Raw genomic sequence first — 17,978 nt, forward strand, 5'->3', positions numbered from 1 at the left:
AAGGGGTGTCCACATACTTTTGTATATACAGTGCATTCGGAAACTATTCAGACCCCTTGACTTGGAAGACATTTTATTCTAAAATTGATGAAATTGTTTTTTTCCCTCAACAATCTACACACAATACCCCATAATGACAAAGCAAAAACAGTTTTTTTTTTAAATGTGTGCAAAAAAACCCAGAAAACAACAGAAATATACACATTTACATAAGTATTCAGACCCTTTACTCAGTACTTTGTTTAAGCACCTTTGGCAGCTGGAGTTTCTCCAGTTCTTCTCTGCAGATCCTCTCAAGCTCTGTCAGGTTGGATGGGGAGCGTCGCTGCTCAGCTATTTTCAGGTCTCTCCAGATATGTACAATCGGGTTCAAGTCCGGGCTCTGGCTGGGCCACTCAAGGACATTCAGAGACTTGTCCCAAAGCCAGTCCTAAATTGTCTTGGCTGTGTGCTTAGAGTTGTTGTCCTGTTGGAAGGTGAACCTTCGCCCCAGTCTGAGGTCCTGAGCACTCTGGAGCAGGTTTTCATCAAGGATCTCTCTGTACTTTGCTCCATTCATCTTTCACTCAACGCTGACTAGTCTCCCAGTCCCTGCCACTGAAAAACATCCCCACAACATGATGCTGCCACCACCATGCTTCACCGTAGGGATGGTGCCAGGTTTCCTCCAGACGTGACGCTTGGCATTCAGGCCAAAGAGTTCAATCTTGGGTTCATCAGACCAGAGAATCTTGTTTCTCATGATCTGAGAGTCTTCTAGGTGCCTTTTGGCAAACTCCAAGCGGGCTGTCATGTGCCTTTTACTGAGGAGTGGCTTCCGTCTGGCCACTCTACCATAAAGGCCTGATTGGTGGAGTGCTGCAGAGATGGTTGTCCTTCTGTAAGGTTCTCCCATCTCCACAGAGGAGTGACCATCAGGTACTAGTCTCCTCCCTGACCAAGGCCCTTCTCCCCCTATTGCTCAGTTTGGCCGGGCAGCCAGCTCTAGGGGACCTTCAATGCTGCAGACATTTTTTGGTACCATTCCCCAGATTTGTGCCTCGACACAATCCTGTCTCGGAGCTCTATGGAAAATTCCTTCGACCTCATAGCTCAACTGTGGGACCTTAACATAGACAGGTGTGTGCCTTTCCAAATCATGTCCAATCAATTTAATTTACCACAGGTGGACTCCAATCAAGTTGTAGAAACATCTCAAGGATGATCAATGGAATCAGGATGCACCTGAGCTCAATTTTGAGTCTCATAGCAAAGGGTCTGAATACTTATGTAAATAAGGTATTTGTTTTTGCAAAAATGTCTAAAAACCTGTTTTCGCTTTGTCATTATGGGGTATTGTGAGTAGTTTGATGAGGATTATTATATTTAAAATCCATTTTAGAATAACGCTGTAACGTAACAAAATGTGGAAAAAGTCAACGGGTCTGAATACTTTACGAATGTAGTCATTATATTGGTTGCAAGAATTTTGTATAATAATTTGAAATATAAAAGACATGTGCTAGTGTAATCATACCTCATCTTTGCAGCTGTATGACCCAGTGGGTTAATAAACTTGGGTTTGAGCTTTTTTTTGTCATCCATTTGAGTTTTTATTCTGTTTGTTCAGAACCTAACAAATGGCATCTGACCAAATTACACAATAATTTAGTTCTGGGTTAACCGAGATTACCAATTAAGTCCCTGATCTAAACACTCCATAGAACCCCATAGGATAGCTACTAATGATAAAAGCTAAAGTTCCTGTTCAATCCTGTGTTGAAAGGCTAAATGACTCAGTTGAGTAAAATGGAATCATGAAGGTAGGGAGAATTTCAGTCCGAAGAATCTTAGTCTTCTGGAAGATTCCAAAAGGGAAAAAGGTTGGTCCTGGGTCATTTCCTGGGTCTCATTTGGGATGACAAAGACCTGTCCTCCTACTCCTCCTGCTCCTCTCCGGGTTAGGAAGACATCTCTACCTATGTATCTACAGAGACATCAGACCAAGGGTCAGTTTCCTAGGTAAGAACTTTTAAAATGTAACTGCATGAGTCTGCCCAAGCCGGCATCTAGATCCAACTAGCAACTTTTATGGCATCTATTGGCAGGTAGATGACTAATGGGCCATTGGGAGGTGGTAGCTGGCTGGCTGGCAGCAAGGTCACGTGTGGCAAGGCAGAATTGAACTGAAGAGCAAAAATAAGCAGATCCATGAGATATCCAAGTGGCATTGTCTACGAAAAATACCCAATCAGCAGATTGTACCTGTTGAAGCAGACTCAGAGGAAACCATCTGGAGCTCCTATAACATCTCAATGACCAGAAGGAACAAAAAGCCTGTCAAGACTCATTGTAAATTGCTTCATTATGCTATACAGCCCACAATCTCAATGGATCATACATACAAGTCCAACAGTCTTACAGAGATTCCACTGACCTCACTAGCAGCAGGATGTAGCGTAGGAACACTAGTCCTGCCTGCAGTATCTTGTGGTTGCATGCAGCAAAGCAAAGCTGCTCTCATCTCACAGCATGGCTTCTATATTGCTGCATTTTGAGTCCTTCCTACTGCAAAAGCCCTTAGGCAGGTGTGGAGCAACTACTAATAGGTGGCACTGCAAGCCCTCTCATTTCCAGGGGGGGTTATGAAAAAAGCATCCCACTTCCTGGTGGTGTGAGCTCACCTTGGTCCTACAGCGAGAGTCCCCATCCGGGTCGGTGAGTTTCCCTCCGTACGCAGCAGGAAGCTGCTCTGGGTCTATGTAGTTCAGCAACACCTCCTGCCAGTTGGCTGCAGAACAGACAGGTAAAGAGATAGAGAGACTGATGTTACCGTTTTACGTTTGAGTCATTTAGCAGACGCTCTTATCCAGAGCGACTTAGTGAGTGCATTCATTACCTTTATCTACCTGTAGGGTTAAGCTGTGTAGCGTTAGAGACGGTGCAACCATATACTGTATGTATTCACAATGTATGGAATGTTGCTACTGTAATATAAATGCCATGCATAGCATGCATAGAGCTGACATGATTCAGCATTCTAGAACAGTATATATATATATATAATTTTTTGTTGTTGTTTTTTTTGTACTTTTTACCCCTTTTTCTCCCCAATTTCATGATATCCAGTTAGTAGTTACAGTCTTGTCCCATCATTGCAACTCCTGTACAGACTCGGGAGAGGCGAAGGTCGAGAGCCATGCGTCCTCTGAAACACAACCTTGCCAAGCCATACTGCTTCTTGACACACTGCTCGCTTAACCCGGAAGCCAGCCGAACCAATGTGTCGGAGGAAACACCGTCCAGCTGGCGACCAAAGTCAGCGTGCATGAGCCCGGCCCGCAACAAGAAGTCGCTAGAGTGCGATGGTACAACAACATCCCGGCCAGCCAAACCCTCCCCTAACCTGGACGACGCTGGCCAATTGTGCTCCGCCTCTTGAGTCTCCCGGTCGCGGACGGCTGCGACACAGCCTAGAATCGAACCCGGGTCTGTAGTGACGCCTCTAGCACTGTGATGCAGTGCCACAGGCAGCTGTGCCACTCGGGAGGCCAGAACAGTATATTCTTATGGGAACATTCCAATGTAAATAAGGAAGTCTCACCCCCCAGGACAATGATCTTGTTGCGGGTGATCTCACTCAGGAAGTGCTTGACGAGGTTGTAGGCCACGGGGAAGAGCTTGGGGGCTGAGGAGTGGAGAAGAGAGAACAGTTTGAGAGATGTGAGACACACAACATAAGTAAGTTTACTACTGGGATACTAAGGTGTAACACCTCCCTCTGGAATCCTTAATTGGTGAAAATGCCACCTCCGTTTGGGATATTACAACAACAAAGAAGTTACTGCAAACAACGAACACAGTTTTTTTTTCCCTCTGACATCATTGCACGCGTGATAGAACAGCAGAATATGTACTGCATTTTTTTGAAACGCTGCCAGACACTCCTCTTCTCCGTTTCATCAACAAAACAAAGGCGCTGGGGCAAACAGTGGCTCTGTTTCCCCAAATGCGGATTCAATCTTTAAAAAGAGTCATGTCCATTATTCATGGTTTCTTTAGGATCTATCTTTTTCAAATGCACAGAGAAACGATAGCATGGTTTGTCTTCTCCAGATCATTTCTCCACATCCAGATATAATAGCTTGATATGATGATAAAGTGGTGTTGAAACGTACCTTTAATGACAAACAGTCTCTTGAGGCCCTCAGGGTAGTTGTCTTCAAACATGGTCAGGATCTGTAAGGATACAACACTTTGATCAAACAGTATCATCTCAGATCACTTTCCCCCTCTGGATTCAACAGAACAGTGTGTGTGTTTGAGAGAGAATGTGTGTGTGTGTGTGTGTGTGTGTGTGTTTGTACCTCTCCGTAAGTCTCGATGGCAGGCTTCCACAAGTGTTTGAGACCCAGACCCTCACAGTCATAGATCATAGTGATGGCTTCCACATGCCTCCCGAGCTGGAGGAGAGAGAGAGAGCGAGAGAGACGGAGAGAGAAAGATGGAGGGCGGAGAGAGAAAGCGAGCGATGAGAGGGAAGGCAGAAAACAGAAAGTGGAAGGGAGAGGAAAAGCATTAATAAAAGTACACTACATGACCAAAAGTATGTGGACAAAAAAGATGTTGGCTCTTAGATGGCAATCACCTAACTCTCTCCCAACTCACCAGTGGATACAGTTATGTTAGAAGTTATAACATTAGAAATATCGACAGCGAGAATGAATGGTGCTAGTCAAGGAATAATTGAGGCCTGGACAAATATACTTGACTCTGTGAAGAATAACCTAAGGTAAATACAAATAAACAATCTATATAGCCCAACAAATACACACATACACATTATATATATATATATATATATATATATATATTATTGTAAAGATTGGAGAATGATATTATAGAATTTATCTGTTAAGGGTTAACAGTTCAGGGTATGTCTCTTCCACATCCAAAATCATAACTCTCCCTCGCTCAAATAACTTTTCCCCAGTCTTACTGTATTCCACGTTGCAGCTAGTGGCCAACCCAGCAAAACGTCCTTCCAAATGTCCCACACGTATTTCCACAGGTGCATATATCCAAAGGTGAGTATTTCCCAAAGGTAAGTATCTCCAAATCCTTATATTCCTCCTGGAAGTGGACGTGCAGCACTCTTGTCCTCCAGAGAGCCCAGGTTGGAGACCGTGTCTCTTCCCTTCCCACACCTTCAGCTCATCAGCTCCTCATTTGTTTCAGCTGCGTGGGAAGATTGGCCATAGAGGGGTGGAGTTCCCGACCATGCCAGCAGATGGAGCCATAGCTGTCTGGGTTTGCAGCCCCCTCAGGGGATGTAACGTCCCTCCAGGACACAGCCTCTCGTGACATCACACATCCCCCTCCCTCGGGACCGACGTCCCCGTCGGGTAAAGGCAGCGAAGAAGGCATCACGCCGGGAGAGGGCGTCCGCATTGCCGTGGTGCTTGCACAGCCTGCTCTCTCTTCAACTCCTCCACCTCTAGGACCAGGGACTCAGCCTCCTGTTGTCTCTCCTTGAGTTTCTTACTGAACGCATCAGCCTTGGTTTTAGCAGAGTTTAGCTTCTGTTGAGCAGCTTTCAGTTCCTTCTCTCTCTCTGCCTCCGCATTCTTCATCTTGTTCTCCAACACCTTGTACTTCTCCTCTGCCTTCTTCTGGACCTCCCTTACTACTGCGCAGGGTCTCCTCACACTCCTCGATGGTCCTGCGCAGCCTCTCCAGCTCCTCCTGTTGCTTATGGAAGGAGCTCTGTTGGAGTTTAGCCTGGAGGATATCTAACTCTTCTGTCTTCATGTCTAACTGTTGCTTTAACAAACGATACCTCTCAGTGGTCCCCTTCAGACCAGACAGTTCTTTGTCCAGATTCTGTAGCTCCGTCTCTGTGTCGGTCTGGGCACCTGCCATCCCTATCAAAGCCCGGGCGGGAGTGAGTAACTCGGAGGATTGCACCGGAGCCTTCCCAGGATGAGTCTTGCCTCTCTCCGTTTCCGAGGTACTCGGGTTATCCTCTCCTGAGACTCTCTCCAGAGTGGGTAAAGGCTGGGCAGTCTCGTCCAATTAGGACAGGGACGGGGAGGGAATCAACCACCCCCGCCGTCGTGTGTATGGTTCCCCGTGTGCTGGTCATTGTAAGTTCAGTAATGGGGTATTCTCTGGTGTCCCCATGGACACAGGAAACTGGGAGGACTTTCCCCGGGGGTCAGACACGTTGGGCCCACCAAATTCTTACGCACCAGGGTGGCCCGGCTACCAGAATCCAGTAAGGCCTCCACATCATGGTGATTCACAGTTACCGGGCAGGTGGGGGGTCGATCTGGGCCGCCATCTACGACTCCCAAGAGCGAGGCAAAACGGTGTGTGGGTGCTGAGCTGGAGGACTCCGCAGTGGGCATAGGTTCATCGGCTGGTTTCCCACACTGCCAGGAGATATGTCCCATCTCCCCACACCGGTAACACTGTCGAGTTTCCCCCCTCCTGGTGTACTCTTCTTGGACCCGCCTGGTTTCTGGCTCCCCCCTGGAGCCGGGATAAGTCCTGACGTGGCTGGGTTCGAGACCTTGGGGTCCTTTGGACGGGTTCTTCCCATTTGTGGTGGGGCCGCACTCCTGGGGTCTTTTCGGAAGCATTCAGCATCTCCGCTGTGGCCTGGTACTTTTCCACAGCTTCCACGGTCAGATCAGCCGTGGTCAAGGCCTGTTGACTGATGAACCGTTTTGCCTCATAAGGCAGGGCGCGTGAGTAACGATCCACCACAACGGCCTCCACCACCGCCGCTGCTGTATTCCTCTGCGGATCCAGCCATTTCCTTGCGATTCGGACAAGTTCATGCATCTGCGCCCGAGGAGGTTGGTCTGGTTGGAAGGTCCAGCTGTGAAAGCGCTGGGCCATACCAAACTTTGTGAGTCCATATCTGCTGAGGATCTCAGACTTCAGGGCATCATAGTCAGTAACCTGGTCAGGGCCCAGGTCCCGGACAGCATTCAGCGCTTCCCGGTTAGAAAGGGGCTAACAGACCAACCCACTGTTGCTTGGGCCAGGCTTCCCTAGTGGCCGTGGCCTCAAATGCATGCAGGTATGCCTCAATGTCATCGGTAGCTCCCATCTTAGATATAAAGTCACTTGCCTTTATTGGGCGGGTATTTTGGACCACCCTCTGTCTCTGCAACTGCAATTCCTCTGCCTTCAGAAGGTTGGCTTTCTTTTGCTCCTCCAAGAGAGCCACGTTTGCTTGCATCTGGGCTTGCTGGCCAGCAACAAGGGCTTTCAATATGTCCTCCATTTCAGTCGGTGGGGAGCCTACGGCCAACTTGGAAAACTGGGTGATCAAACCTTCGGTATCCTCCTCTGACATGCACTATTAACGCTGGGCGTGCCCGTATTCTCCACCATCTGTGACGTCACGAGAGGCTACACAGCTTTCAGCGGGATTGCTCAAGTAGTGCAAGGAGACCAGGTTCAACCAAAACAAGGATTTTATTAAAGGTCTTGGGAAACTAACGAAATTATAACACAATTCTGTTCTCTGGTGGCTCTTTAAGGGTTAACAGTTCAGGGATGTCTCTTCCACATCCAAAATCATAACTCTCCCTCGCTCAAATAACTTTTCCCCAGTCTTACTGTATTCCACGTTGCAGCTAGTGGCCAACCCAGCAAAACGTCCTTCCAAATGTCCCACACGTATTTCCACAGGTGCATATATCCAAAGGTGAGTATTTCCCAAAGGTAAGTATCTCCAAATCCTTATATTCCTCCTGGAAGTGGACGTGCAGCACTCTTGTCCTCCAGAGAGCCCAGGTTGGAGACCGTGTCTCTTCCCTTCCCACACCTTCAGCTCATCAGCTCCTCATTTGTTTCAGCTGCGTGGGAAGATTGGCCATAGAGGGGTGGAGTTCCCGACCATACCAGCAGATGGAGCCATAGCTGTCTGGGTTTGCAGCCCCCTCAGGGGGATGTAACGTCCCTCCAGGACACAGCCTCTCGTGACATCACAATATATATATATATATATATATATATATATACACATACATACACACTACATACTCATTCAAGGGTTTTTCTTTATTTTTACTATTTTTTACATTGTAGAATAATAGTGAAGACATCAAAACTATGAAATAACACATATGGAATCATGTAGTAACCAAGAAAGTGTTAAACAAATAAAAATATATTTTATATTTGAGATTCTTCAAATAGCCACCCTTTGCCTTGATGACAGTTATGCACACGCTTGGCATTCTCTCAACCAGCTTCATGAGGTAGTCACCTGGAATGCATTTCAATTAACAGGTGTGCCTTCTTAAAAGTTAATTTGTGGAATTTCTTTCCTTCTTAATGCGTTTGAGCCAATCAGTTGTGTTGTGACAAGGTAGGGTGGGGGTATACAGAAGATAGCCCTATTTGGTAAAAGACCAAGTCCATATTATGGCAAGAACAGCACAAATACATTACATTTACATTTTAGTCATTTAGCAGACGCTCTTATCCAGAGCGACTTACAGGAGCAATTAGGGTTAAGTGCCTTGCTCAAGGGCACATCGGCAGATTTTTCACCTAGTCGGCTTGGGGATTAGAACCAGCGACCTTTCGGTTACCGCCCCAAATACGCAAAGAGAAACGACAGTCCATCATTACTTTAAGACATGAAGGTCAGTCAATATGGAACATTTCAAGAACTTTGAAAGTTTCTTCAAGTGCAGTCGCAAAAACCATCAAGCGCTATGATGAAACTGGCTCTCATGAGGACCGCCACAGGAATGGAAGACCCAGAGTTACCTCTGCTGCAGAGGATAAGTTAATTAGTTACCAGCCTCAGAAATTGCAGCCCAAATAAATGCTTCACAGAGTTCAAGTAACAGACACATCTCAACATCAACTGTTCAGAGGAGACTGTGTGAATCAGGCCTGCTGCAAAGAAACCACTACTAAAGGACACCAATAAGAAGAAGAGACTTGCTTGGGCCAAGAAACACGAGCAATGGACATTAGACTGGTGGAAATGTGTCCTTCGGTCTGGAGTCCAAATTGGAGATTTTGGTTCCAACCGCCGTGTCTTTGTGAGACGTGGTGTGGGTGAACGGATGAGCATGGAGGAGGTGGTGTTATGGTCTGGGGGTGCTTTGCTGGTGACACTGTCTGTGATTTATATAGAATTCAAGGCACACTTAACCAGCATGGCTACCACAGCATTCTGCAGCGATACGCCATCCCATCTGGTTTGGGCTTGGTGGGACTATCATTTGTTTTTCAACAGGACAATGACCCAGCACACCTCCAGGCTGTGTAAGGGCTATTTTACCAAGAAGGAGAGTGATGGAGTGCTGCATCAGATGACCTGGCCTCCACAATCCCCCGACCTCAACCAAATTGAGATGGTCTCGGATGAGTCGGACCGCAGAGTGAAGGTAAAAGCAGCCAACAAGTGCTCAGCATACGTGGGAACTCCTTCAAGACTGTTGGAAAAGCATTACAGGTGAAGCTGGTTGAGAGAATGTCAAGAGTGTGCAAAGCTGTCATCGAGGCAAAGGGTGGCTAATTTGAAGAATCTGGAGCTTTACACCACTCCAGCCGACATTTGGCATTGTGCATGGTGATCTTAGGCTTGTGTGCAGCTGTTCAGCCATGAAAACCCATTTCATGGCTGAGCAGCCGCACTTGGCGGTCCCGTTCTGTGAGCTTGTGTGGCCTACCACTTCGTGGCTGAGCCGTTGTTGCTCCAAGACGTTTCCACTTCACAATAACAGCACTTACAGTTGACCAGGGCAGCTCTAGCAGGGCAAGAATTTATGAACTGACTTGACTTGTTGGAAAGGTTGCATCCTATGACGGTGCCACGTTGAAAGTCACTGAGCTCTTCAGTAAGGCCATTCTACTGCCAATGTTTGTCTATGGAGATTGCATGGCTGTGTGCTCAATTTTATACACCTGTCAGCAATGGATGTGGCTGAAATAGCCGAATACACGAATTTGAACATATAGTGTATGTCAGATCTGTGACCATAGGTAGGGTTTTCAACAAGGATGACAAAGATTCTACAGGAACACTTCATCGGTGGAATCGAATCTCAGTAAGGTTGGTGCCAGGTGTTTTTCCTGGTCTTGTCAAACACACTGTATGTTCATGTACAACTCCTGGCCCTCCACATACAGTACTGAAACCATAGATAATGGTCTCATTTATTTAAATGGGAATCCCCATTCTAGTAATTCTATTTCTATGAATGAAACCTTCCCATACCCTCTCAGACTGCAGGTCACACTCCTTCTGCAGCATCTCACAGTCTCTGATCTTAGACTTTATGAACTCCTGTTTAGAGGCAGACAGGAAGAGGCCCTTAGGGTCCACAGGGCCGATGACATCCCACCAGATGGGGCTTCCCTCCCGGTCGTACCCGCACATCCCACCAGACAGGTACTTCTCAATAACCTGGACACAAATACAATGGAAACACACTATTAACACCATGGTAACAGACTAATACCATGGCACTATTATACAGTCAAATTTAAACTATTTCAGTATTTAGGCCTACCTGATATTTTAGGAATGGAAAAATACACAAATATAGTCTGCTAATAGGTAAATTGAATAAGGGTGATAAAAGACTGTCATACCTCTGGAGGCTGCCATTCTGTGGTGATTGTGTCTGCTTTCATGTGTTTCCTGAAGTCAAGGTGCTGGAAATAAATCATGACAGAACATGAATGGCCCTAATAGTTTTACATGTAATGGAATGAAATCTCTCTCACGCACACAAACACACTGTTTATGTCAGGAGAACAGTGACTATGGTGAGTTAAGTGGATCAGTAGGTTTAGACTGCCAGTGTGACTATTACCTGCATAAATCCCCCATCAGCATGAAGGGGATAATACATTACACACTTCAGGAAATGGTAGTGCTGAGCGATTAACCGACATTTGGTAATTTGTTGGGTTGTTAAACAACTAATTGACCGTCATTGGTTCAATTACTTGAATTACATTTAGTGATGTTTTTTTTTGTGAGCCCAACGCGCCGTTTCTCTAGAGAGATATCAAATCATTCACGAGAGAAATCAAGTCAAGAACTATGTGGGACGCTGGGCTGAAGGGAGTTGTAGTTTTCATTAAACAAATATTCAACCTAGTTGACCGCAGAAATGTGGTAATGAACTACAATGACCACATGCCATTGTGCCAGTTTTTTTACTCAGACAGACAGACAAGAAGAGTCAAAGCGAAAAGCTTCATTCTTGCCTAAATCTGTCTAAAATAAACACAATACGTTTCTATGGGATTATTTTGGACCTAAGCTTGTTGCCTTCCTTCCGGCCCTTGGGACAACAACTCCCATTGTTAGAGCGATCTCATCATTATATACAGATCTCTGGACCGATACACTTTTACACCTGCTAAGTTAGGTTAGATAAACACAGACCGCATAGACCGCATACGAGCAGAATGTACACAACACAACAGCGAGAGGGACAGAGACAGTTCGCGAAAGTATGCCTCATCTACTTTTAAGAACTAGTCAAATGATTTACTCAGACAGTTCTGCAGCATACTTAGGCAGGCTAGCTAAATAGGATGACTAAAGACAGTACAGTATGGGGAGCACATAACGATAGATGACCTGGCTGGCTGACTGGCTGACTGCAATGCTACTGCCTGAGCAGAGATGAGATTATTACATTAAGGAATGAAAAATAATAAAGTCATCAAATAAAAACAAAGTAATATACACTAATGAAATATTTTATTATTTCATAGTAATTTCCAATATTTTCAATGTTTTATCAATTGAACGTTCACTATTTTTGGCTTTGGAATTTCCATTAAAAAGCTCTAAAATCATTGTAATGTCATTATTTCATAATGCATTTCATGTTTGTGTTTTATAATCGAAAGCCGTGATAATTTTTTTATAATCGAACCGAAACTGAACCAACCTCAAAAAGCACAAATCACTCACATCAATCAATCAATCAATCAATCAATTTTATTTTATATAGCCCTTCATACATCAGCTAATATCTCGAAGTGCTGTACAGAAACCCAGCCTAAAACCCCAAACAGCTAGTAATGCAGGTGTAGAAGCACGGTGGCTAGGAAAAACTCCCTAGAAAGGCCAAAACCTAGGAAGAAACCTAGAGAGGAACCAGGCTATGAGGGGTGGCCAGTCCTCTTCTGGCTGTGCCGGGTGGAGATTATAACAGAACCATGCTAAGATGTTCAAAAATGTTCATAAGTGACGTTTTGCCTTTTAGATCATACAGTTGATATAAAACGTATACAGTGCCTTCAGAAAGTATTCATACCCCTTGACTTATTCCACATTTTGTTGTGTTACAGCCTGAATTCAAAACTGATTAAATTAATTTTAGAAATTTTAGCATATTTATTGAAAATGAAATACAGAAATATCTAAATTTACATAAGTATTCACACCCTTGAGTCAATACTTTGTAGAAGCACTTTTTGGCACCGATTACAGCTGTGACTCTTTCTGGGTAAGTCTCTAAGAGCTTTCCACACCTGGATTGCGCAACATTTGCCAATTACTCTTTTCAAAATTCTTCAAGCTCTGTGAAATTGGTTGTTGATCATTGCTAGACAACCATTTTCAGGTCTTGCCATAGATTTTCAAGTAGATTTAAGTCAAAACTGTAACTCAGCCACTCAGGAACATTCACTGTCTTCTTGGTAAGCAACTCCAGTGTAGATGTGGCCCTGTGTTTTAGGTTATTGTCCTGCTGAAAGGTGAATTCATCTCCCAGTGTGTCACGGATGCCGCCGAGGCTGCTCCTCCTCCTTGCTCGGGCAGGCTTCGGCGTTCGTCGTCCCCGGAGTACTAGCTACTACCGCTTGATGTTTTCGATGTTTGTTTTGTCATGTCTAGTTGGTACACCTGTTTCGTATTCTGTATTGATTATGTCACGTATAAGTTCACCTGTTTTATGTTTTGTCTTTGTATGTTATTGTCCGCGTGTCTTGGATGCATTGTGTCGGTGTTATACTCATCGTGTCTTTTACGCATATGGTGTTTTTCCCTCCAATGTTGGAGACGTTTATTTTCGTGCGTATTTAGTGTTCGAGTAAAGTCATCTTTACTTATCCTCTGTGTCCTGTGCCTGACTTCACCACCGCATACACATCGACCTTTGACACAGTGTCTGGTGGAAAGCAGACTGAACCAGGTTTTTCTCTAGGATTTTGCCTGTGCTTAGCTCTATTACGCTTCTTTTTTTATCCTGAAAAACTCCCCAGTCCTTAACAATTACAAGCATACCCATAACATGATGCAGCCACCACTATGCTTGAAAATATGGAGAGTGGTACTCAGTAATGTGTTGTATTGGATTTGCCCCAAACATAACACTTTGTATTCAGGACAAAAAGTGAATTGCTTTGCCACATTTTTTGCAGTATTACTTTAGTGCCTTATTGCAAACAAGATGCATGTTTTGGAATATTTTTATTCTGTACAGGCTTCCTTCTTTTCACTCTGTCAATTAGGTTAGTATTGTGGAGTAACTACAATGTTGTTGATCCATCCTCAGTTTTCTCCTATCACAGCCATTCAACTGTAACTGTTTTAAAGTCACCATTGGCCTCATGGTGAAATCACTGAGCAGTGTCCTTCCTCTCCGGTAACTGAGTTAGGAAGAACGCATGTATCTTTGTACTGACTGGTGTTGATACACCATCTAAAGTGTAATTAATAATTTCACCATGCTCAAAGGGATATTCAATATCTGCTTTTAAAAACTGTACCCATCTACCAATAGGTGCCCTTCTTTGCGAGGCGTTGGAAAACCTCCCTGGTCTTTGTGGTTGAATCTGTGTTTGAAATTCACTGCTCGACTGAGGGACTTTACAGATAATTGTATGTGTGGTGTACAGAGATGAGGTAGTCATTCAACAATCACTACCACTATTACCATGCAACTTATTATGTGACTTGTTAAGCACATTTTTACTCCTAAACGTATTTAAGCTTGCCATAACAAAGGGGTTGAAAACTTATTGATAGACATTTCAGCTTTTCATTTTTTCTTAATTTGTGCAATTTTTGAAAAACATAATGCGTTATAGGGTATTCAAATCAAATCAAATCACATTTCATTTGTCACATACACATGTTTAGCAGATGTTATTGCAGGTGTAGTGAAATGCTTGTGTTTCTAGCTCCAACAGTGCAGTATATCTAACAATTCACGAAAATACACACAATACACACAACCTCAAAGTAAAATAATGGAATTAAGGAATATATAAGTATTATAAATATTAGGATGAGCAATGTCGGAGTGGCATAGACTAAAATACAGTAGAATAGAATTCAGTACAAACATATGGGATGAGTAAAGCAAAAATATGTAAACATTATTAGAGTGACGTGTGTTCCATTATTAAAGTGGCCAGTAATTTCAAGTCTATGTATATGGGGCAGCAGCCTCTAAGGTGCAGTGTTACGTAACTATTTAACAGTCTGATGGCCTTGAGATAGCAGCTGCTTTTCAGTCTCTCGGTCCCATCTTTGATGCACCTGTACTGACCTCGCCTTCTGGATGATAGCGGGGTGAACAGGCAGTGGCTCAGGTGGTTGTTGTCCTTGATGATCTTTTTGGCCTTCCTGTGACATCGGGTGCTGTAGGTGTCCTGGAGGGCAGGTAGTTTGCCCCCGGTGAGGCGTTGTGCAGACCGCACCATCCTCTGGAGAGCCCTGCGGTTGCGGGCGGTGCAGTTGCCGTACCAGGTGGTGATACAGCCCGACAGGATGCTCTCAATTGTGCATCTGTAAAAGTTTGTGAGGTTTTTAGGTGCCAAGCCTCCTGAGGTTGAAGAGGCACTGTTGCACCTTCTTCACCACACTGTCTGTGTGGGTGGACCATTTCAGATCGTCAGTGATGTGTACGCCAAGGAACTTGAAGCTTTCCACCTGCTCTACAGCGGTCCCGTCGATGAGGATAGGGGCATGCTTCCACTGCTGTTTCCTGAAGTCCACGATCAGCTCCTTTGTTTTGTCGACATTGAGGGAGAGGTTATTTTCCTGGCACCACACTCGCAGGGCCTTCACCTCCTTTCTGTAGGCTGTCTCGTCATTGTTGGTAATCAGGCCTACTACTGTTGTGTCGTCTGCAAACTTGATGATTGAGTTGGAGGCGTGCGTCGCCACGCAGTCATGGTTGAACAGGGAGTACAGGAGGGGGCTGAGCACGCACCCTTGTGGGGCCCCTGTGTTGAGGATCAGCGAAGTGGAGGTGTTGTTTCCTACCTTCACCACCTGGGGGCGGTCCGTCAGGAAGTACAGGACCCAGTTGCACAGGGCGGGGTTCAGACCCAGGGCCCCGAGCTTAATGATGAGCTTGGAGGGTACTATGGTGTTGAATGCTGAGCTATTGTCAATGAACAGCATTCTTACATAGGTATCCAGATGGGATAGGGCAGTGTGAGGTGCGATGGCAATTTCATCGTCTGTGGATCTATTGGGGTGGTAAGCAAATTGAAGTGGGTCTAGGGTGTCAGGTAAGGTAGAGGTGATATGATCCTTATCTAGCCTCTCAAAGTACTTCATGATGACAGAAGTGAGTTCTACGGGGCAATAGTCATTTAGTTCAATTACCTTTGCTTTCTTGAGTACAGGAACAATAGCGGACATCTTGAAGCAAGTGGGGACAGCAGACTGGGATAGGGAGTGATTGAATATGTCCGTAAACACTCCAGCCAGCTGGTCTGCGCATGCTCTGAGGACGTGGCTAGGGATGCCGTCTGGGCCGGCAGCCTTGCAAGGGTTAACATGCTTAAATGTCTTACTCACGTCGGCCACGGAGAAGGAGAGCCCACAGTCCTTGGTAGCGGGCTGCGTCGGTGGTACTGTGTTATCCTCAAAGCGGGCGAAGAAGGTGTTTAACTTGTCCGGAAGGAAGACGTCGGTGTCCGCGACGTGGCTCATTTTCCCTTCGTAGTCCGTGATTGTCTGTAGACCCTGCCACATACGTCTCGTCTGAGCCATTGAATTGCGACTCCACTTTGTCTCTATACTGAGGTTTTGCCTGTTTGATTGCCTTACGGAGGGAATAACTACACTGTTTGTATTCGGCCATATTCCCAGTCACCTTGCCATGGTTAAATGCGGTGGTTCGCACTTTCAGTTTTGAACGAATGCTGCCATCTATCCACGGTTTCTGGTTCTGGTTTTAATAGTCACAGTGGGTACAACATCTCCTATACACTTCCTAATAAACTCATTCACCGTATCCGTGTATTCGTCAATGTTATTTTCGGAGGCTACCCGGAACATATCCCAGTCTGCGTGTTCAAAACAATCTTGAAGCGTGGATTCCAATTGGTCAGACCAGCGTTGAATAGTCCTTAGCACGGGTACTTCCTGTTTGAGTTTCTGCCTATAGGAAGGGAGGAGCAAAATGGAGTCGTGATCAGATTTGCCGAAGAGAGGGTGGGGGAGGGCCTTGTAGGCATCCCGGAAGTTGGCGTAGCAGTGGTTGAGTGTTTTAGCAGCGTGAGTACTACAGTCAATGTGTTGATAGAACTTTGGTAGCTTTTTCCTCAAATTTGCTTTGTTAAAATCCCCAGTTACAATAAATGCGGCCTCAGGATATGTGGTTTCCAGTTTGCATAAAGTCCAGTGAAGTTTGAGGGCCGTCATGGTATCGGCTTGAGGGGGAATATACACGGCTGTGACTATAACCGAAGAGAATTTTCTTGGGAGGTAATACTGTCGGCATTTGATTGTGAGGTATTCTAGGTCAGGTGAACATAAGGACTTGAGTTCCTATATGTTATCACAATCACACCGTGAGTGGTTAATCATGAATGAAACACCCTTGCCTTTCTTCTTCCCGGAGAGTATTTATTTCTGTCTGCGCGATATACTGAGAACCCAGCTGGCTGTATGGACAAAGACAGTATATCCCGAGAGAGCCATGTTTCCGTGAAACAGAGTATGTTACAATCCCTGATGTCTCTCTGGAAGGAGATTCTCACCCTGAGCTCGTCTACTTTACTATCCAGAGACTGAACATTAGCGAGTAATATACTCGGAAGCGGTGGATGGTGTGCGCGCCTCCTGAGTCGGACTAGAAGTCCACTCCGAATACCTCTTCTCCGCCGGGGGTGAATTGGATCAGCCACTGGAATCAGTTAAATTGCCCTGGGGGGTACAAACAAAGGATCCAATTCGGGAAAGTCATATTCCCAGTTTTAATGCTGGTGAGTTACTGCCGCTCTGATATCCTAAAGTTATTTCCGGCTGTATGTAATAACACAAAATATTTCCTGGCCTAATAATGTAAGAAATAACACACAAAAAAACTAAATACTGCAAAGTTGCTTAGGAGATAGAAGCAGAGCTGCCATGTCTGTCGGCGACTATTTCTTTTTCAGATTGTGTGTAGGCCAGTAAGAAAACATCTCAATTTAATCAATTTTAAATTCACGCTGTAACACAACAAAATGTGGAAAAGGTCAAGGGGTGTGAATACTTTCTGAAGGCACTGTTTGAACAGAGGGGGCCTGATCATAGTACAGCACTCCTACTTTATGAATACAGGCTCTGGCCTCTGGGACACACCTCCTGAGTCTAGTATAACATGTGCAAAGATGTGTAGGCTGGTTGTACTGTAAGACTGTGGCAAACAATCTCACGCCTAACAAAAATATGACATGACATAATGAACGTAGAGGGGGGAGAGAGGTATGTTGAGCCATTTTTTCACTATGTCAAGAGAAATATAGTATTCTTTTTTACAAAGACATCTACATACATTTTAGGATGTTGTGTATCCCCTCAAATAATCTGAATTAATGTAAACATAACCGTTTTGAAAATATAGCTTGTGCAAAAACAGTGGTCTCTTAGCACAACTTACCCCGGGTATGGGGTTAACTGAGCATAGGGACAGTGTAAGTTGAGCCGCCTCAATTCGTAGGCAAGTTCTATGCATTTGAGGCTCCTAAGCCCATTAAATTGG

At 45.0% G+C, this 17,978-nt stretch overlaps 1 protein-coding gene across 2 annotated transcripts in view; it reads right to left on the reverse strand.

The window, feature by feature from the left end:
* Positions 1-17,978, reverse strand: part of LOC121585165 (SEC14-like protein 2) — a 49,977-nt gene that overhangs the window by 13,090 nt on the left and 18,909 nt on the right. For both annotated transcript variants that reach the window (XM_041901553.2, XM_041901552.2), the window contains 6 exons: positions 10,615-10,677; positions 10,238-10,426; positions 4,347-4,442; positions 4,158-4,218; positions 3,584-3,667; positions 2,664-2,770 (listed from right to left, as the gene is read on the reverse strand). In XM_041901553.2, coding sequence (XP_041757487.1) covers positions 2,664-2,770; positions 3,584-3,667; positions 4,158-4,218; positions 4,347-4,442; positions 10,238-10,426; positions 10,615-10,677 — 600 coding nt within the window. The remainder of the gene's footprint in view (positions 1-2,663; positions 2,771-3,583; positions 3,668-4,157; positions 4,219-4,346; positions 4,443-10,237; positions 10,427-10,614; positions 10,678-17,978) is intronic.

Source organism: Coregonus clupeaformis, chromosome 16, assembly GCF_020615455.1.
Source record: "Coregonus clupeaformis isolate EN_2021a chromosome 16, ASM2061545v1, whole genome shotgun sequence".
Lineage (NCBI taxonomy): Eukaryota > Metazoa > Chordata > Actinopteri > Salmoniformes > Salmonidae > Coregonus > Coregonus clupeaformis.